Genomic DNA, 21449 nt, shown 5'->3' on the forward strand with positions numbered 1-21449 from the left:
TCTCACGAGTCACGGTTTTCGTCTCAGAGGTGGGGGGAGCTGCACAGTGCACACGGGTTCTGTATCTGTCCCGGATCCGTCTGGGAGTCCAGGACGGATGACACGGGGGATTCGACAGGATTGTAAGGGAAAGTGACCGGTGGTGGCAGGGTTAGGTCAGCAGACAGTCGTGCTAGCAAGATTGAAAAGAAATGGATATGGCTAGATGTGGTGGTTGTTTGGCTGGTACCTGAGGCTGAGACAACGTGCGAACGACGAGATATGAAGGCTATGCATTACGCAGTGCAGCTACAGTGAATGGTAAATATTGTGGTACGGATGGACTCACACTTCACCGCTCACAAGGTGATGGGATGGACGATCAAAATCCACCCATGTCGTCACAGAAGTGCCCGACAACGGCTTTAAGATATATATCGGAGGGGGCAACCGCTATTTTGCAAAAAGAAAAGAGGCTGAAATGCGGTCTTCCATGTCGTCAGTATGAGGACGTATGGCAAGTATTGCCTTCTACGCTGATTTCGTTTTACCACATCTTCATAAGATAATGTTTTTGTTTTTTTTTTACTGACAGCCCTCCTGTCTTCACCTATGCATTTCTCTAGAGTCCCAGTGCCCCTCTCTCCGATGAAGAGGTTATCCGCGGACCCCCGCAGCTCACGACAGCTACTGAGCGGGTGGCGGTCCCGGCAGAGACGGGGTCAGCGCGGCAGTTAGTCGGCTCCGGACACGCGGCCACTAATTTCAGGAGCGGGCGATAATGAGACGCAGCAGCTGATGAGAGGTCATCCTGCGCAATTATTGTCTCAGACGGCTGCAGAAAACGGCGTCCACTCCGAATCGCTTCCGGAGAGTAGCAGAGGTTCTCAGCGGAATCGAGGACGCACAATGACACCGGAAGAATGCCGCAGCGAACGTATTTTGTAATAATTAAGGCAGATTAGAGAGCGCAGCCTTAACACGAGAGCAAAATCGTGCATAAACATATGCGGAAGACCAACTTATTTAGCTAGTGCCTAGTACTTAACATTTATGGTACTTTATTTTAGCATTAACTAATACTACCAGTATAACGCCTTTTGGGGCGACTAACGGAGCGAGCGAGAGGGTGAGCCTTGCGCGTGCGAAATTTCGAGGGGGTACCTCCAGCTGACTTGTGCACGGCACCCTACTAACCGGTCTCTAGCGATGCGCCAAATTTGAGCACAATCGGCCCAGCCGTTCTCGAGATCTCGAAGCGGCACCCTGCACGTGCGCACGTGCAAAATGGGTCCCAACTGACTTTTGCACGGCACCCTACTAACCGGTCCCTAACCATGTACCAAATTTGAGCGCCATCGGTCCAGCCGTTCTCGAGATCTGGAATCGACCCCTGCACGTGCGCACGTGCAGCAGCACCCCAACTCTGGCACATGGATATGCATTGCCTAGTGGGTGCCTACCTACATGCCAAGTTTCAGCGCAATCGGCCAAGTAGTTACCGAGATATTGCAACAATTACAAAAGTGACACCTCTTCGTTTTGCACGTGGCACGTGCATAAGGGGTCACCCACATGCATCGGGAATAGTCCAATACTTGGTAGAAGGAATGAAGCTACCCTACAAAAATTACCGCGTGTAAATCGGTCAAGTGGTTGCTGAGATATAAGCCTCGCAAAAGCATGACCACGGCCGGCCGGCCGGCCGCTCATACTCAGAAATTTCCGTTAATCTAAGGAAAGACTACGCTCGCTTCGCTCGCTCCGTAATCAATGGTTTTAAAGACACATTCAGCTATTTAATTAAACATTGAAGCGAAGTCGAAGGCAACACTTTAGGCTATTACATTTTTTCACTACGTTATTTCACCGTATTAACTAAAATATATTGTCTTCAAGGCGGTATGACATTTTTAATCGCATTGACAAACTAAAGCGTATAGACATTAAATTAATTATATGAAAGTTTCACGATTAATATGATAAATTACACGAATCAATTAGAGTGCGTTTAAATTTGGGTTGCTCGCATTGTAACGTTATAAGCTATTTTTTTATTATTTTCGAGCTTAATGTAAATTCGTGCAATTAGGTATATCAAACCCAAAAGGTAGCTACCATAAGGGGCATCTTTTCAGCCACTTATCCCCCAGTGCTAACAATAGCACCACTTCCACCACCTCTCACTCGTCAATCGTTAAAAGCTTGACAAAACACCAACTCTAGCCAGGGCTCCCAAGTTTCCAGCGCCAGTTGTATGAATTGCTTTGCATTGACGTATGAACCATGCCCAATGAGCTTATCGCACTTCGGAACGGGATGGTCACTAGAACGTTCATAAAAGTGTCTTGCAACCAAACAAAAGAGCACATGGCCATCCCCATGGCCCGAATGAAAAATACAAAACATTAGTCTCATCAGCAAGACATATGACACTGTCAAGTCATTTGAGAGAGTTAATTCGAACCAATCAGAAATACAAGAAGGCGACTTTTCCTTCTTGGGTAATTAATAGGTGAGAAAAATCGAAGACAAATTGTTCCAGACGTTAAAATTAATCTCTCCGACGGGCACATGAGCCCCGCATGGCGTATTGGCTCATCGTATAAATACAGCCCTGATGAAACACGGCTGACACACTCCTCTCCATTAATCACACAGGTTCCCAAGCCACGCTCAGCTTCCTATTAACGCACCGTGTGAAGCTGTTTAACGAAAGCTGTCCGACCGGTCACTATCAGGTGAACTACGGAGCCGTGATTTACGATTCGGGAGACCCCCTGGGAAGAAAGGACCGATCGGGAGAGACATTTCGCTCTCCAAACATCGACGGGCGCTGCCTCGGGGCACATATGGGCCAATCTGGCGCTTCACCGTCCGCCGATTTCGCCGATCCCGAGCTCTGTTCTTGTGCGATCACCGCGCGCACGAGAGTTTACGTCTGCGTGTGTGCGTGTACGGCGGTGAGCTGGCTATCAGAGTCAGAGTCGAGTCGATATCTCCTCCGACATCGCTCGTTGAGGTTGAGTGATGACTCCGGGCGACGCACATCGACTCGGACGGAGAGAGAGAGAGAGAGAGAGAGAGAGAGAGAGAGAGAGAGAGAGAGAGAGAGAGAGAGAGAGAGCGAGAGCGAGAGAGAGAGAGAGAGAAAGAGAGAGAGAGAGAGCGAGAGCGAGAGCGAGAGAGAGAGAGAGAGAGCGAGAGAGAGAGAGAGAGAGAAAGAGAGAGAGAGAGAGAGAGAGAGAGAGAGAGAGAGAGAGAGAGAAAGAGAGAGAGAGAGAGAGAGAGAGAGAGAGAGAGAGAGAGAGAGAGAGAGAGAGAGAGAGAGAGAGAGAGAGAGAGAGAGAGAGAGAGAGAGAGAGAGAGAGAGAGAGAGAGAGAGAGAGAGAGAGAGAGAGAGAGAGAGAGAGAGAGAATCGCCCATCGCTAGCGTCATCCAAACAGCGTGTTTAATCGAACTCTCTCTTCCTCAGTGGGCAGGGCTCGACGCCGCCTGCTATTATGTATCTGCGATGGATGGAGGATGCCTCGCTTCTGTTAACGTTCCGGGCCAATTTGTTCCCAGCGGCAACAGTGAAAGGTGTATCCTCATATATCACGGGCCAGTTTGACGCCTTAGAAATGATGACTCATGAGAATCGGACGGCTTTTCCTATAGCGAACCATTCAACCCAACTCCAAGCTTTTGAAACCACCTGCCGCTATTACAACCTACAGGCGAGAAGTCCCAGCCAAAATAACACCACTCCACCGGGCGGTGTTATTTTGGGTTGAGGTCACTCAGGTCATCCTGTGGAGCTGTCAGACAGAAGCGAGATCATCAGAGGCAGCCGGGCGGCCCAGCAGGAGGTATGACCATCCGGGAAAATGGCCGTGTTTGTCAGATTCCCGGGCCCTGCTGTGGACCAATTACATGGCACAGAGAAAAGATACTAAAATACGTCCGACAAAACATGCAGTGTGCGCAAGTTGTTAGGTCGTTAGAGAGAAATCCCACTTTTTGCCTCGGCTGCAGTAACATGACAGTGCAAGTTATGCATCTACCCCAACGTCGATTTCACCGGGCACGCTGTCTTACTTTGCTGAGATCTGGCGATAGCGTAAGAGTGATGACAGGGAAGCATGCCATCCTGTGGAAGCATCCTGTGGGGTAGGCGCTAACCTGGATCAGAACTAATTAGCTAAGTGGTCAAGATTTATTCCAGGAGAAAGGTCTAGCATTTAGCAATGGTATCGTGCTGAAATCCCATTAATATGAGCGAGTTTGTGGCGTAGCTGCTTTCGGTGCATTTCGTCATCCGACTAGGACGATAAAAAGTCGGAACAACGGCAGACCCATTCACGTCCTTGCTTTGTTTTCTTATGATGCGTAATAAAAGAGACGAACGATAATGGCCCAATCCATTAGCGATATGACAATGAAGGGATGAAGGACGATCGTTGGTACTACGGTTGGTACGGTTCCGGTAAAGTAGAAATGTCGTAGCCATAGCACCTCCCGAATAAGACAATTATCGTGGATACTTAGCGCGCAATTATACCCGCTATGTATTCCAAGAGTGACACTATGCTGCTGCGACTTAAATCGCAAATAAAGGAAGCTCATATTTTTAGTACCTACCCACGCCGAACTCCGAAGCTTAGCCCCACACTGCCGACAGCCTCCTCAATCCACTTCTCCAGCTCCCGACACCGTCCACCTCACCCCCTCCCGTCTGACCGTGGGAACCGGGCACAGCGCGAGGTCAGGGGCCACCGCTACCGTCGTACCGTCCACCGGAAATCCATCTGAGCGAGGTCGGCGGACCTTCGGGAGCCCACCGACTCTCCGAGAGCGCGGCACCGGCCTCCGACCCACGCCAGCCACGCACCGCACGCTGGACGGAGGATCGTGACCAATGTCTGCGCCGCGTGCAGATGGAATTGCTACGGCTCCACAGTGCAGCCCTGACCTGACCCGCGAACCAGTGACCTTCCGTGACCGGCTACCCGGCGTCGACGCCCCGGTCTCGGGAGCCGAGCGGATTATTTATATAGTCACCGTGGAGCGGATGACCCTCGAATGGGCGGTAGTCGGGAGGGGGAGCGGCCACAGCAGCGACCGGGGCCGGTTCATGGGGTGATTAGACGGGCTACCACGGTCTCCGTCTGGCGGGTATGCGGTAATTGGCCCATAGAGGAGTGAATGTTATGAGTTCCGGGCGGGACTAGGTCACAGGGTTAGTCAGGAATCAGGATTGAATAGACCCTACCTGGAAGGTCATCAGAAATTATTAGCGGTTTTAAGAGACGAAGAAGCTTCCAACGACGCTGTACTTGTTATGAATCGGTCTCCCTGGCCAATAAATGCTGACACAATACACATGTTGCCGATACATGCTGCCGTGATGCTGTACATTCCGCATGCTAGTATTTCCCTGCCGTCTCTTCGAGGAGCGCCTGGCGCGTATCACATGCATCCGAAATTTGCAACTGACGTGATGATTGAGATGCCGATTCATACCAATGGGCCCCGGGATGTCCCCACACGAACAAGTACGCTATAAAATAGGATCACCATCTTGCGTTAACCACGAAACCTGCCTTGACGTAAATGGCTAATTCATATAAATTGTAAACTGCCGTTCATACAGACTATATCACAGGCAACGTTTGCAGACATTAACGTACATGTATTAGCCAGTAGCCACAATTAATCAAGGACACAAAGTTACGAGTCTTCACAATGGATTTCCATCAAATTAACTGGTAGCAGCGATTCAGCGTCAAACAGTCATTTTTCAGAACGCAACTGACGACACATCACACGAAACTGACGTCAGAAACATCAGCGGTCCGCCCCATCTAGCAGCTGAGAACACCACTCGTCGGACTCCGGGCATCACACAACAGCAGAGCCCCACGGAGCGAGCAGCCTGCCACCTGGTGGTAGGCCTTCACACTTGTAATTCCACCAACCGTCAAAACATTGTCATTGTCGCCTCGCCAACAGATCTGATGGACGCGTTCCTAAAAAGTAACCATGAACTCCGGTATATTATCAAGGAGCTGAGAGAAAAACATAAAATCAACAGCAAATGATTCTCAGCTCAGCTTCTCCAGTCTCCAGATCACACAAGTTCGAGGCGCACAACTCTTCCCACCATATTGTGTGCTGATCGAGATACATACATGCAACACCAGGCATTTAGTATCCACTAGGACGCCGACAACAGCAATCAATGCATTTCCGAGTCCCTTCGTCCACCACTGACCACATTGCCACCAGTATTAATCTCCTAGTGGCGCTCCGGGAAGAAAGAGTTCAGTCTATCTGCTGTCCGGGCGCTCAATATGTCCTCGAGCAGCGACCGTCCAGTATATAAAGCTCTGTTCACGCAGTCCTTTTCCCGACTCCGATCCGTCGCAGAGGACAGCTGTTTCCACAGTCGTCAGGATTTTTTAGTGTCCTGTTCAGTGTTGACACCCTAGTCCATCGCAAACTCCCCCGATCGGGGACGCCACCGAATCAGACCCAGCCGCCATGAACCGTCCCAAATCCCTTCACCCTCCACTCCAAGACACTCACTCCGCCGCCTGTCCCCGCCTCTCAACTCCAACACAAATCCAAGTCAATAGGCGGTTCTGCGGTCTCCTTCAGCCCAGCCAGGCAGATTACGACACCGCACGCACTTCCAAGTCACCTTTGGGCGGCGGTACAGGCGGTCGGACTGCCACAGGCGGTGCAAGGGGTGCCGACAGGGGGCAGCAGAGGCGGCACCAGGGTTGCCAGCAGGAGAGGCGCCGGCCCGTCACCGCTGGGGCGCTGGCTCATTGAGGACGCTTACCTCGATCACCCGCAGGCCACGCTCTATGGGGTCGGTGATCAGCAGGCCCCGCGGTAGCCAGTAGCGCTCGTTCTGCTCCACGATGTAGCGTGAACATTTTTTGACGCACTGCCGGAGAATGACGCAGAAAGGGAAAGCGGTCAGAGTTCGGTAGGGCAAGAGAGAGAAGAGGGAAGGAGCTATTAGGACATGAGGAAGACAAATGGAGGGTAGTAATAGGCTTTTGAAGAGGGGAGACCGCGGGATGCATATATTAATTAATCACAGTATTCGCGTAGGCCATATTGTGACGGCAATCATTACGGAGCGAGCGAAGCGAGCGGAGTCTCATACTGAATTAAGGGAAAATCCTGAGTAAATCCTGAGTTATGAGCGGCCGGCCGGCCGGCCGGCCGGCCGGCCGTGGGGACGCTTTTCAAAAGCTAATATCTTAGGAACGGGACATCCGATTGACAAGCGGTCTTCTTTACTGAATGTCACTTGGACGTAAAAGTTCTGTGGTGTGATGGCCACCATGCGTTCTTGCCAACCACCGCACGTGGCGCGTGGTAAAGTTGGACATTTTTTAAGAACCCCCAAAATTGCAACCTCAATAACGGCACAACGGTTGGGCCGATTGAATTGAAACTCGGTACACAGGTAGGTCTCCATCAGATAATTCATCTGCATGTGTTAAGGTTGGGGTGCTACAGCACGTGCGCACGTGCAGGGGGCGCTCCCAGATCTCGAGAACGGCTGGGCCGATTGCGCTCAAATTTGGTACACGGTTGGGGACCAGTTAGTAGGGTGCCGTGCAAAAATCAGTTTGGACCCCGCTTGCACGTGCGCACGTGCAGTGTGCCGCTTCCAGATCTCGAGAACGGCTAGGCCGATTGCGCTGAAATTTGGCACATCGCTAAAGACCGGTTAGTAGGGCGCAGTGCACAAGTTAGTTGGAGGTACCCCCTCGCAATTTCGCACGTGCAAGGCCCATCCTCTCGCTCGCTCCGTTGGTCGCCCAAAAGGCGTTTTACTGGTATTATTAACCCGCGCCCCGTTGGGCTCTGCCGAGCAACGCGCCCCGTTGGGGGGGGGGGCCATTTTGGCCCCCCTAAGATCTCGAGAACCACGCAACGTAGCGACAAGCGGCAAACGGTGTTGGATAGCCCTATCAGGGAACTACCTTGTGACCCAATTTTATTGACCTAGGTCAAACCGATGACGTCACAGGTCAGGTCAAAGGTCCAATTTTTACCGTTTACATGCATTTCAAGAAATGCGTTGTAAAATCGAGTAAAATGCATTTCATTGAAAATCATCGATGGGGAAATGTTCTTCAAACACATATTTTGCTAGTTGAGGTCACTGATACCAGGTCAGGTCACTGAGGTCAGGTCACTGGGGGGTCACAATATGAAAGTGTCGTGTGATACATGTTTTATGGTCCATTTTACATGACAAATGCGATTATGTGGGTCAGGCAGCCTTTGGGGCCAGCTTAGGTCACGTTTTGGTCAAGGTCAGGTCAAGGTCAGGTCAAGGTCAGGTCAAATAAGGTCAAATTTCAAAGTTGATATTTTTGCATAAAATGGGTATCGAATCGATGCAGCTCGTCACGGGGAGTTCAATGGTGGTCTTTGTTTTGCCGTACGAGGTCTAGAATCGCTAAAAATTGAGTTCAAAAATTTGACGTCATCATTTTTGAACAGTTTTTTCGCTATAACTTGGCCAAAAAACGAGATATCGATCTGAAATTTGGTATGTATATAGAAGAGCGCAGGGACTATCACATATATTCCGGTTTTTTCGAAATTCGGAAAAATGTTGGATTTTTTTTTAGTTTTTCTAAAAAAATCAATTTTTTGAAATTTTTTGGGTCAAAAACCCAAAATTTTGAAAATCCGAGATAGCAGTTTTGTAGCGCCGCTTTTTGTCTATTAGACCATATAAAGAACTTTGAAATTGCTTGATAGCTGTAGATTTGGTGAGCGCTTCAAGATTGCATGTTTTTTGCTCATTTTTGCTCGAACATGACCTCAGTTTGACCTCAATAACTCCTGACCTAAGGTGACCTAAGACTTGAAATTTGGTGTGAAGGTGTCAAATTGATGCCCGGAAAGGTACTGAAAATTTGGCGGCGCTGCGCGCCGCCGTTTTCTTGCTATTCAGGAAAAACCACAGGGGGGGCCAAAATGCCCCCCCCCAACGGGGCGAGGGTTAACTTACTGTTTCCAAATGGCAAATTTTACTACTTTTTCAGCAAACTACGCAAAGATTGAGCAAAATCCTGCTAGAAAATGCAAGAGATCGAGGTTTAACAATGTCGTTTGTGCTTCTTGTGATGAGCTTTCTATCGTTTGAGCGGTAACAGAGCATGCAAACTCACCGGTTCACCCCACACTATCTACGAGAAAGGGCCAAAATTCAGCTCAATGAGGCAATTACTACAAAGCATGTAATACCTACACCAGAGTCAATCCCTGACTGCTCGGCAGTAATACGCTCAATCCATAATACAAATTCACAGCTTCCTGATATTAATCAGATGAAACCTAATTGACACCATACTTTGCATCATACAAACTCCCGCACGTCCTCCCCTGCTCCACTCAATCAACAGTGTTTCAGAGGCCGGCAAAATCAAGACACGAACTCCAAGTAATTCCTGAGCTCCAAACGCACACCCACACCGTACACCCCACGCCACGGACCTTATCGTAGTGCGGGTCCATGCAGGTGTAGATACAGTAGGCGGTCAGGCAGGCCAGGCAGCCCTCGCAGTAGGTGGCGCAGTTCAGCTCCTCAGCCTCCATGAATATCTCGTTAATGGTCGCCAGTGTGTTGTCAAACATGGCCGGCTCGATCTGAGGGTAACGGGGGAAGGCAGATGGTAAGAAAGTGTCCAGACGTAGTAAGACGGCGAAATTTCAGGGATAATTTAAAAAGGTGCCAAAACACGGAATCAAAGATGGATATAATGCCTAGCCACCCCATCAATTAATAAGAGCATTGGTATTAAAAAAAAGAATCTAAATCTCGTCGCATGGCCCAATATACAACGCTCAACATAAATCAGAAACAAAACTCAGACAGATGCCACAGTGCTCAGATGGCGCTCAGAATGGCGTCTCCTGCCGGATCCGTTCTTCGTACCCTTCCCTCCAGTTCTGGGGGCATGGTGCTCTGGAAGCGGACGGCCGTGCCCTCAGAGTAGTCGCGCTGGATGAACACCTTCAGACAGTTGCTGAGGTGTTCCGTCTGCTCCGCGCCGCCGGCCGGCTGCGCACACACAGATAGAGCATACAGTTATCGAGTGTAGCAGGGTATAATGGCTGTCACAGGTGCAGCAAGAGCTCATGGCGACAAGGGAGTAACTAAAAATCTGAATACAACGAATCCAGGCATGACGGAAAACATTGATAAGTTAATATGATCACATTTCAAAAGGTAACTAACAAAAAAAGCAAATGACAGTACATCCATCAATATGACAGAGTCCATGCTTACCTTGGAGCTTTTTGATGCCATTTTAGTGCAACAGAAAACAGCAGCTTTAGATTCTCGGATGTGCTGTGAAAATAAACTTTGATTTAGATTCAAAACATACACATGAAGATAGGATCATTTATAAGATCGCTTATTTGAGGTAGTCTTGGATCATTATCAGTACCTACCATAAGTTCCATATTTCCATCGAACTATAACTGTCAAGTATGAGGCATCATGAGTCATGAATGATATGACCTCAGTCCTCAGGAGACCCTTATAAAAAATATGAGTTGAACAGGTTGTGAGAACTCCTGAGCTTATTTCTATAAGTTTCATATTTCTACAAAAGATTCCCTCTTACTGAGGGAAAAAGTTGTGCCATGTTCTGAGTGCAATTGCAGAGGTTGACTGTGATGCCATAAGCCAGTGATCTGAGCTAATCTGAAATGTGACAATGTGGTTGTATCCCCACAAGATCTGACTTGGACAAAAGCTCAGGTGTGCCAATTTCCAGTGCTATGGACAATTTGTCCAAAACAATTGACTACACCCAGGTGGGCAGCAACAGCCCCTTTGGTGGAAATGGGAGCTGGTGAGGGTTAAATGTGGAGCATTGCATGTCCTGGCTGATGGAATTATGACTTCCAAGGGATTGAGAACATAGCCTCAGAAATATCTTTTGTTATGCACAAACAATTACCTCCCAATGCACTGAGACAAGGCCAGACAGCAAAGCATGTCAATTACAATGCACCTATATGAAATCTTGTAGCCTGTAGGTGTAAGTGACAGGGCACTCAACTCAACTTAAGTGACTCAAGACAGTGGGAGGCATGGTGAGGATTTGCTGTGGTGTGCATATTGTGTGGACTGTGAAGCTTTTAGCGTCGTGCCGTGAAGCAAGGCCGGAGGCGGAAGATCCAGGGCCACAAAAATCGGCGGAGCGGTGCGTTCTAGGCTGACGGGAGCCAGCGAGGGCCGGGCAGCGGAGCAGCGCGCTCCGGCACATCAGCCTCTTCTCGGCACACGGCGCAGAGCGCCGCGAGGCACCACTTGTCTGGGCACTGCTGGCACGCCCCGGAGGCCGGAGTGCAGACAGCCGATTCGGTACACGCACTGGAGAGTGGAGCGAGCGGCCCCAGAGGCCCGCCCTCATCTGGTGCACCGAAACGGCGTCCTCTCGGTCCTCTCCAGGGATATGGGGCGGCATGCTCCTGAGGAGTGGCTTGAATAGTGATTCTGACCAGTTGTCGCGCCATTGATGCGAGGCTGCATAATGAACCACCCTGGTCAGCGGTTTCAGGGCGGGGGGCCACTTGTTTGTCAGGTCATCGGCGCTCTCATTCCCCTTGATATCGCAGTGGGCAGGAACCGTTGTGGTATTACTTGCTGATGCTCGGCGATGTTCAACAAGGTCTTCCATACCTATCTCCACGACGAGGGTTGAGGCCTCACCTGGGCGGCCACTCCTCCACTGAGTACTCAGGGCGGCTTGACAATTCAAGCACGCGAAAACCGGAGCGTGAGCGGGGACATGTCATCTCGAAACCTCTCTAGCAGAGCTGCCTGCAGGGCGAATCTGCTCCAAGATTGACCAGTGTGTCGACTAAATTTGAGGACAGTCTCTCGGCAAACTATTCTGAGATCACCCTGTGCCTAAAAATTCAGCCACCACCACTATCAACTATGCGCTGAATTCGGTGTAGGCGAAGAAATGCCAGACGTGCGGCGAACGCTGAAATTTTTTGCACAATCCCGCCACTACACCACACATATTTGGCATAACGTTTTTCCTTTCTGGCGGCATCACATCCGAGATCAGGATCCATGGAGTCTGGTCTCTGGAGATAAATTCCAGATTGATTTTCTCAGATCCATGCGCATGTCATTCTTCCGTATTATTGGTTTATATAAGCATTTTATTTTCGAGTGTGAGCCTATTCTTGGTTGAATCCAAGGCAGTATACACCGTTGAATCCGTCAAAATTTGATGATTAGGATTAAATTATTAGGATCAAATGATCTGAACGTGAATGACGAAGTCAGTCACCACCTCACCTTTGTCTGTCAGGGCAGGCCCATGTCGTCCCCTATCTCCCTGTGTGTCCAAGTGCACAGATGACGTCACACGAAGGGGCGGAGTCGGGGGCGGAGCCTGGCGCAACGGCCGCCATATTTGAATTTGTTTTATTAGAATATATTCTATATTTTGGGTTTCAGTCAATTGTTATCGATAGTTTTATGAACGGTTAGCTGTAATTAAAGTGATTTATCAAGAAAAAACATATATTCTGCTTGCAATTTCAAATAAAGTACGACCCGCGCCTAGATTCGAACGCACGACCTTTGGATTACGGCGCAAGCATCCTAACCACTACACTACCGCGGTGGCGTGGCGGCCGGCGGAAGGGAGGCTGCGGAGGCATGGGGGCTTTTTTACGCATTTTTGGAAAAACAAATGGGTTTAGTGAGAAACGCTTCTTAGATAATTCGAAGAAAAATGTCTCGGCTTTCCGATTATGCCCTTAGTTTTGTGCTAGCTTTAGCAGAGTTTGTTCTAGAGCGCTTCAAAAATCGCCCATTTGCATAGGACTTAAACGGGACTTCAAGACTTGCCCCCAGATGACGTCACGAGCTGACGTCACGATCAGGTAGAATCGCCGGACCAGGGGGTGTCGAAGTCTAGTAGGAAAATCTGGCAAATTCCCTGCGTGACGTCACGTCGGGGATGACCGACGGCACCTTGCACTGAAAGATACGGCACAACGGCTATTTTTGAAAAATGATTAAAAATACTTTTGTGCTGTTATGACGCATAAAACGCTTATCAGCATGTTCCTCATCATGTGATAAAGGCATATCCGTGGTCGAAAATAGCTGAGCCCCTCCCAATTTCCAACCACCGACCTCATAAGCAAAGGATGTAAGCGTAATCCTTAAGGGCGACTTTCCTATACATATCCGTACATATGCGTCCTTATGGAAATCGGTAGTGTGGCGATTGGCGACGCGCGCGACATCTGTGTGGCGACCAAGTGGCGACTGTGGCGACACCTGGTGGCTGCTTTTCTGCTGTATGTAGGCATTGGGGTTTTGCAGGGACCGCGGATTCAAATTCTCGTAGGGTGTGCAAGATGTGGCGACTGGGCCCCCCACCTCACGCCGGGCCCCTTCCAAAAAGTCAGCGCCGCCACTGCTCCGGAATAAGCCGGTTCTAAGGAAGCGGGGCGGGAAAACCTTCAAAATTGACGGTCGTAAGATGACTGAGCGAGCATCTTACGGTCAGGAGATGCATGAGCAGAGTAAATGCACATGCATGCATGCAACGTGATCCAAATCGATCTCCGATTTTACCAAGCAGGCCCCTAAAGGCTTACAGTGACCTTCAAGGGCCCCTACGGGCCTCAGAGAGACCTTTTGCACAGTTGATGTTGGCACACTTCTTTTTATCATGGATTACATGAATTAGTTTAAAAATAAAACACGGCCGGCGGGATGTTTGGGCCCATCGATTTGGCCCCTATGACCTATGGGGGTCTGGCCTCCGGCCCCCTTAGCTTCCCCATTGCTCTACGGTCCACACGCTGGCTTTGGGGCCCCATAAAGGCCGCACGCCAGCTCCTGAGACCCAACGCCGGCAATTCTAAGGGTCACCGGCGCACCGCACACGGTCTTTGAAGGTCCCATAACGGCCTCTGGAATACCTCATGTACATAGAACTAGATGCCGGCAGCGCTCTTGCGTTGCCTTGGGCCAGAATTGGAGGAACGGTGCTGAGGGCACACACCGGGCAAAACCACCGAAACCCAGACTGAGCTTGGACTGAACCAGGAACCTGAAACCAACCGAAACATCCCAAAAATGCTTGAAAGCACGCGAGATTGGTGTGGATATCTACCTACAGTAAGATATGAATTAACTGCACGTGCATAGTTCATGCCCCAGGCACCCCAGTGCAGTCATTTTCATGACATCATGTAGCGTGTGTCTAGTTCTATCAGTGTACCGACTTTTGTGTCGCTAGATCGACGTTTCCCGGGATCAGAGGATCCCTCGTCAAAACCGTTATCCGCCCCCCGCACGCGCAGCTTGCACCCCTCGGATATTATCTCGCCGGAATGTCGTGATCAAATGTATTCTTCTTATGACCTGCAAGTTTTGAACCAGTTAGAGCTGCCGTTTACCCTGCAGGCGTGGCAACGTACGAAGAGGTGCAATCGGCTTGCACGTGCATAGCTCATGCACCACAGAGTTTAGCTCAACCAAATGTGCATTATTTTGGAGGCCTTGCCTGGGACTACCATTGAACCGATTTTGAGGTTGATAGCTTAAAATTTCTTTGAGCCAGAGGACCTCACGTCAAAACGGTTTTCCGCCCCCAGCACGTGCAGCCTGCACCCCTAGCAGACGGTGACCCCACTGGAAACTGGTTCAAGGTGTTAACGATGTGTCCCGCCAGTATGGCTTTGCCCGTGACCTCTGGTTGACCTGTAGCCTTGACAAAAAATTTCGTGTCACCGAAACTTTGAAGCGGAATAGCATGTGCCACGAAGCACCGAGCGAACCGAGGCCAGCACCAAAAGTTTACCTCGCCGGAGACGAATCAAACGGTCCCACTTTCGTCCCGATCGGTCCACCCATTTTGACTCCAGGTCCAAAAAAGCTTGGACAAACTCACATACTCACTCACTGACAAACAGGTTCAGGATCTCAGGTATCTCAGGAATCGGCCTGGGCCTTCAAGAGCCAGTTAGGGCCCTCGGAAAGTGGCATTATACCCTGAGATAGCTGTGTAAGGCCCTCGGGTAACGGCTTGGAGCCCTCGGGCATCGGCCTGCGCCCCGGGCATTGGCCAGAGGTCCTTGGATATCGGTCTAGGGCCCCTCAAGAGCCGGTGAGGGCCTTCAGAAACTGGGGTGGGGCCCTGAGATAACTGTGGGGGCTTTCAGGTGCTGATGCGGGACCCTTAGGCATCGGCCCCAAGAGGAGGTTAAGGAGGGCAGGGGGCAGGGGCCCTCAAGAGCCGGTTAGGGCCCTCAGAAACTGGCGTGGATCCCTGAGCTAGCCATGTAGGTACTCAGACACCGGCGTGGGACCTTTAGACATCGACTTGGGGCCCTCGGGCATCGGCCTGGGCCCTCAAGAGCCGGTGGGAGCACTAAAAATGGCGTGGGTGGGGTTCTGAGATAACCCCTGAGATAACACTAGAGCCTGTTCACGCCTTCAGGCACCGGTGCGGGACCATCAGGCTCGCGCTGGGGCCCTCGAGAATCGGCTTGGGACACTCAAGCGCCAGGGCCGCATGGGCCCCCACAACGAACTGTGGGTGTGCAAAAATAGGTGTTTGCACACCCTCAGGATTTTCAGGGTGTGCAATTGCACACCCTGCCCCCCGGAATCCGCGGTCCCTGGGGTTTTGCCAGATTTGGTTCCTACTGCTGCACCACTATGTTGACCCAATACTAGAAAAGTTATTTTGCTAGTAAAAGGCAAGCAAATTGAAAGTTGATTTATAAAATTGCTTATAAATGATTACGAGATAATAATAAAGAAATTTTGATTGAATAATTATTTAAATAATCAACCGTGAAACTATATTCTGGTAGGTTTAGTAGAAATAAGTCCGTGCAACCTTGTATTTAGGGCCTTGCGCCGGACGACCCTACCTGGTATATAGGGCCTTGTGTCAGGGTTTATTGCGTGGCAAAATACCTCCAGCAAAACAGAAGGTACCGGATATTCACGAAGTGATTCCCAAATACGTTCACAACTAAATGCAATAATAAATACCGTAATAATTCGCCTACTATCAGCAATTTTTTTTTCTTTTAGTGGCCTTATATATCCTCGGCCTGGCGAGGAGGAGGCTATCCGGCTCGTGAAGCGAGACCGGTGGCCACTTTTTAAGGCAGAATAGGGAAACCCACGCAAATGTAATTTTTCAAATAAGTGGAATTATTAGTAATATAGGCCAAAACACCTTATTATATTACATGTGCGTGGGGAAAACCCTATTATTTACGTTACGAGGTTTTTGGGTCCTTACCTCCACTAACCTTGTCTGGATTGTGATGTAGTTGATGTCGGTTGATCTCGTCGGTTGATGTAGTTTCAGGCCTGGTCGGCTGTTCCGGCCCAGTCTCTGCCCCCGCCCGCGCCGCCTTGCGCCTATCACCGCGGGGCGGCGCCCCCTGACCACCGGCCCGTCCAGCGCGGGCCACAGGCGGTCCGCGCGACGGGCCGGCGGCCCGGCCTGCCCAGCAGATGCTAGGCGGCCGGGCACGGGTTGGCCCGGATGGGGTAGGGCGGGGGCGGCTCGTTGAGAGTGGTTTCATCAGGCCCGTTGGCTCGGGTCCGGCCGCTCTTCCAGACCCAGAGCCATCGGGATATTGTGATGTGAGTATATGGTAGTTGGGATTGAGCTGCTTCGGTACCGCCCGAATATAACCGTTGAGGTCCAGGTCCAGCGTCTCTCTCAGATCCTGGACCGCCACAAAGCAATGAATCTGTTGGGAGCCCAGCTGGCCTCTACTTCAGATCCGAGCGTCCCGGGCAGATTGTTCGTTGCTACAATAGGAGGTGTCCTACTAGTCTCTTCATAGCTTGTCTACATAGGGGGAGTTCATTATAAATTCAAGGACTAGGTCAGTTAGATCCGGGTAATCATTCCCTAGCAATGTACTTAGGTTGTTCCTCAAACCATGATGTCGTAAATAGTTATTTATGTGAAGCCGATTTTGGACAAGCCCTATGCACCCTATAAGGATATGCTCGACCGTAAGCCGCACGTCGCATGTGGGACAGATGGGCGGGGCTGTACGGTCAAACAAGTGGCTATGTGTTGCACGTGTATGTCCGCACCTTAGTCGAGCTAGCAATACTTCACGGACTTCACGTTTCCTGCTGCTTTGGGAGGCTGAGGGCCACGGGCATAGCTTGGGCTTTATGTTGAATATGTGGTTCGAATGATTGTGTTCCCACTTTTCCTGTAGGTATTCGGCAAATTTCATCTTCACTGTGTGAAGAGCGTCTCCTAGTGATATTTTCAGGTCTTCATGGACAGGGAGCAGCGCAGCTTGTTTGGCTAGTAAGTCAGCGGAAACGTTTCCCTCGATTCCCGAGTTTGGAATGCACACAAAATATACGGCGCTTTCGCCTCATTTGTACCACACCTTTGCTACCAGATAGCTACCATATTCTAGGTACACTAAAGGATTTTTTCCGGCGGAAGAAAAGTGTGAAGGGATGTAATCCAAAATGATTGAGCACTGAGCAGCCGCGCATCAAAGACCGTTTGAGTGAATTGCAGTGGCTCCCTTTGTGCCCAGCCCAATGTCTTCTTTATACCGTGGTGCCTCCAAGGATGGATAGCCACGTGTTGATAGTCGATGTTGTGTGGTACTAGGGAGATTCTGCACGATCTCCCAAAACCGATGTGTCTTGGCTAACTAGAGGTCGTAATTAGATACACATCTGCGTCACATTAAGAAGGATACACAGCAATTCATCAAGTTATCGTGCCGAACGCCGAAGTAGTTCCCTTCATAGCCTCCACAAACCGAGCAAACACTGACAAACAGTACACGTTTGGTTTTATTCCCAATCAACGAACACAACGCAACAGACGGCGCCGGGCGAAGCAATAGAGCATCGCGCGCGCATCGCAGCGCACAGCGGCTCCCGGAGCCAGTAAATGCCGCCGAGGGGTCGGGGGACGCCATAGGACACGGCGCGGCGGGACGCGGGTACAGCACGGTCGCGAGCGGGGGATGCGGGGGGGGGGGGGGCGTTCACAGGTCCTCGTCGTCCTCGGGCAGCGCCGTCTCGGTGGCCACCTTGAGCTCGCTCTCGATCTGTTTCTGCCAGTTGGGGTCCATCTGCACCTCTGGCGGCTCGAGCGCCGGCATCGCCACAAACTCGAGGTTCGGGTCGCCGATCAGCTTCCGCGCCAGCCACAGGAACGGCTTCTCGAAGTTGTAGTTGGACTTGGCCGAGATGTCGTAGTACTAAAACAAAAGACGGTGAAACAGTTAACATCATCGGAAACACAAGCTCGCTCTAAAACGCTGCGAAACCTATGGTAAATCGCGCATTATCATTATTGCATTCGACGCACTGAGGCAGACCGACAGTTAAGGCTGAAACAGACTTCGCAAGTCCGCAGTCTGGAAATCGCATGCGAGCCTACTTAAAAACGTAGAATCATGCTCGCATCAGTTGTATCCGGGAAGTGGGTGCGAAGAGCCGTTACATTGTTCCCGATATGCAATCTTCTTGAATTACTTTCTCATCCGTCCTCCCACATGCGACTCAATGTGAAATTACAGCCAACAAAGAGTACCAATAGATAAACAATAATAATAAGAAAACCGTCAACAACGTGAGTGTTCCGGAAAATCGCAAAATGTGGATGATCCGATGGCTGACACTGACCTGGAGGTTCTTTTTCCGGTGGAACACGATCGACTTGGCCTTGACCTTCCTGTCCTTGATGTCAACTTTGTTGCCGCAGAGCACGATGGGGATGTTTTCACACACGCGCACCAGGTCACGATGCCAGTTGGGCACGTTCTTGTACGTGGCTCTTGATGTGACGTCAAACATCAGGATGGCGCACTGGCCCTGTAACACAAGGACAGATTTCTTAGATATATTATGAATATGATCAGGGTGTGCTGATTGCTTAAGCTGACTATCTATGGGGAGTTAACCCCTTTAAATTACATCCAGTGTTGATGCTTAAAGTAAAGAAGAGAGGTTCTTAAATGGTTTGACTCAATTCTTGTCATTTAGAGTAACACCAACAGATTGCCCTGTGCCCTGCGGTTATTGGGAGCTGACAAATCTGTGGCTAGTTTAAGGCCAGTGGAAGGTACTTGAGCTTCTGACTGTTTTAAACATTTACTTTACATCAGTCTGTAGTTCAAAGCACATAATGAAAAGGGTGCGTGAGAGCCCGCACTCCCAGACCACATTCTTGCATAAAAGCTCACTAGGACATTTATAGCATAATTTAGATTTATACATTCAAAGCCAGAAGCTTGTCAGTTGTCTGATCCATCATAAGTGCTGCACTTGTCTAGCAAGCATCTCCCAAGCATGAAGTTATTTTGACTTTAAAAACACAACTTTCCTTACATCCAATTCTGTCTTCAGAATCAGAAGGATAACTAAAATCAAAACAAAATATGTCACATCTTAGCTTTTGAGAAAGGATTTCAACAATGTGAAGAAAGGTCTCTGCAAATGCCTGTCACATGCTTTGTAGTCATAAGCTTCTGTGCCTGTGGGGATACAAATAGTTACAGCAACTGGTCCTGCTGGTCATTGGGGGAGTAGCCCTTACAAAGAAGTGGCAATTTGTAACCAATAAATGGTCATGACCCTCACCTGAACTGCCAGGCACCCTGGCTACCTTCAACTTACCTGAATGTAGTAGCCATCACGAAGTCCACCAAACTTTTCCTGTCCCGCGGTGTCCCAAACATTGAACCTGATGGCTCCTCTGTTTGTGTGGAATACAAGAGGGTGGACTTCCACACCCAAGGTGGCAACATACTTCTTCTCAAATTCACCAGTTAGATGACGTTTCACAAAAGTTGTTTTACCGGTGCCACCATCTCCCAACAACACACACTTGAATGTGGGCATATCAGCTGTCTGCGCCATGATTGAGCCAGATAAACTGCGGGGGAGAAAGGTCAATGTAAATGAACGAGAATCGGCAACTCGCGGTAGGAGAAAAGAAAAGTACCTTCACAATCATCACATGCTTTTAATATGAACAACAATATTGACACCGATAAACAATTTTGGCGCCGGCCCGGCCGAGGAACACGTGGGGCCGAAATGGCGTCTTTCAGCTTTCCCGCCCTTCGCACGCGTCGCAAAGTTCGGCACCGATTTCTTGACGTCCTATGAACAATCCACAAATGAAAATTGATCAGACCGTTCTAGTGAGCATAAAGAAGCTACTAACCAAAAAATACCTTTGAAATCTGTGAAAAACTCAGAAAATTAGCACTTCAAATACAACAAACACGCACTGCGCTTAGGGCTCACAATGGCGTTCGTCAACAGAGAAAGAGATGGTCCTGCCGGTGTGAATCATCGTTCATTTATTAGATGTTGAAACTCATTATTTTGCGTATAAATGCAATGTAAAAATTAAATAAGATTTTTTTTTTTGAAAATGTTTCCTGAAATTGTTATTTGAAGCCAAGCAAATCAAAAGAAATCGTAGCACTATTATACTTTTACCAGTGGTCGCCAGATGGCAGGTCTATGTGGCAGGTGTTCTTAGACCAACTACTTTTGGACCAGGGTGAGGTACGCCTGTAACCGCTCACCAAAGCCCAAAAGTCGCCCACTGATGACTGATCTGAGGGACAGAGAGGAGAAGGGGGCGGCTGGTGTTGAGCCTGGGAGGATGAAACGACCTTTACAGCTCGCTGAAAGGCTCTGGCAGGGTCCAGGGAAGGGCTGACCCTCGCAGGAGAGCCACGCGAAAAAAAAACAATTGTGCTTAGGTACCGTGACACCGTCACAAGACGCAGTGCCTGGTTTATGCCGAGTTACCAATTTTAACCCTCGTCGGACCTATTGGTTTTCTACATACGCGCCGGCCCAGCCAGCAATTTTGCTCCGGGCCCAAGCAGGCTCAAGTGCGGATTGCCCGAGATTTTTAGTCGGGCTAAAGTCGGCTAGGGCTTGGGCTAAAGTCGGCGTATGACACAGAAACGCCGACTAAAGCCCATGCTCTGCCGGAGGTATGCCCGCTCTGCGAGCTCCGGACAGCCGTAGTTTAGCCCTAGTTGAGCGACGATTGGCGTTAGCCCGATTTAAGCCCGAGCAGTGAATCCATTTATATAATGGAAATTACTCTGGGCCCGAGCGGGCTGAACTCCGGCAAGCCCACTCTGTGTGCCCTGTCTATCCCGACTTAAGCCATAGAAGTGAATGGGGTTTATACATTGCAAACTGCTGTGGCTTTGCTCGGGTTCGGCTCGAGTGACGGCTCCTGTTTTCTCAAGTCTCGACTTGACTTCATCTTGCTTTTGCTTCACACTGGATCAAGTAGCAAGGAGCAGCCAATGCACTTTCAGCAGGTTGTGTGGTTTTAATGCATATTTAAAATTGCTACGGTCACTCATATACTCTGTTAACCGGTCA

The 21449-nt window shown here is 49.8% G+C and overlaps 2 protein-coding genes across 12 annotated transcripts; both read right to left on the reverse strand.

Moving 5' to 3' along the window:
* Positions 1-5633: 5633 nt before the first annotated feature.
* LOC122372970 (golgin subfamily A member 7-like) lies at positions 5634-16683 on the reverse strand. Of its 7 annotated transcripts, none has more exons than XM_043350663.1 (5): positions 16334-16683; positions 10296-10358; positions 9942-10067; positions 9500-9652; positions 5634-6917 (listed from the first exon to the last, which is right to left on the reverse strand). In XM_043350663.1, exons 1-5 carry the CDS (start codon positions 16610-16612, stop codon positions 6774-6776), a joined length of 765 nt encoding a protein of 254 aa, XP_043206598.1. In that variant the 5' UTR covers positions 16613-16683; the 3' UTR covers positions 5634-6773. The 7 variants fall into 7 exon arrangements, with proteins under 7 accessions (XP_043206598.1, XP_043206603.1, XP_043206604.1 ...); XM_043350668.1 differs by lacking the exon at positions 16334-16683 and adding an exon at positions 16085-16101; XM_043350669.1 differs by lacking the exon at positions 16334-16683 and adding an exon at positions 16081-16096.
* A 1169-nt stretch (positions 16684-17852) lies between these two features.
* On the reverse strand, positions 17853-20363 carry LOC122372972 (GTP-binding nuclear protein Ran-like). Of its 5 annotated transcripts, none has more exons than XM_043350673.1 (4): positions 20267-20363; positions 19704-19962; positions 18711-18899; positions 17853-18283 (listed from the first exon to the last, which is right to left on the reverse strand). In XM_043350673.1, the coding sequence occupies exons 2-4, from the start codon at positions 19944-19946 to the stop codon at positions 18068-18070; spliced, it is 648 nt and encodes a 215-aa protein (XP_043206608.1). In that variant the 5' UTR covers positions 19947-19962; positions 20267-20363; the 3' UTR covers positions 17853-18067. The 5 variants fall into 5 exon arrangements, with proteins under 5 accessions (XP_043206608.1, XP_043206610.1, XP_043206606.1 ...); XM_043350675.1 differs by having other exon boundaries at positions 20340-20362; XM_043350671.1 differs by having other exon boundaries at positions 20324-20362.
* Between the last annotated feature and the right edge of the window lie 1086 nt (positions 20364-21449).

The sequence above is a fragment of the Amphibalanus amphitrite genome, unplaced genomic scaffold (genome assembly GCF_019059575.1).
Source record: "Amphibalanus amphitrite isolate SeventyFive unplaced genomic scaffold, NRLGWU_Aamphi_draft 001425F_arrow, whole genome shotgun sequence".
Classification (NCBI taxonomy): Eukaryota; Metazoa; Arthropoda; class Thecostraca; order Balanomorpha; family Balanidae; genus Amphibalanus; species Amphibalanus amphitrite.

Coding starts and splice junctions, on each gene's coding strand:
- LOC122372970 (XM_043350663.1), bottom strand. CDS start 16,612: ATGAAACCACTCTCAACGAGCCGCCCCCGCCCTACCCCATCCGGGCCA. Junction 10,068..10,295: donor TGGCATCAAAAAGCTCCAAG/GTAAGCATGGAC, acceptor GTGTGTGCGCAG/CCGGCCGGCGGCGCGGAGCA. Junction 9,653..9,941: donor CCCCAGAACTGGAGGGAAGG/GTACGAAGAACG, acceptor CGTTACCCTCAG/ATCGAGCCGGCCATGTTTGA.
- LOC122372972 (XM_043350673.1), bottom strand. CDS start 19,946: ATGGCGCAGACAGCTGATATGCCCACATTCAAGTGTGTGTTGTTGGGA. Junction 18,900..19,703: donor GTGATGGCTACTACATTCAG/GTAAGTTGAAGG, acceptor CTTGTGTTACAG/GGCCAGTGCGCCATCCTGAT. Junction 18,284..18,710: donor ACCGGAAAAAGAACCTCCAG/GTCAGTGTCAGC, acceptor CTTTTGTTTTAG/TACTACGACATCTCGGCCAA.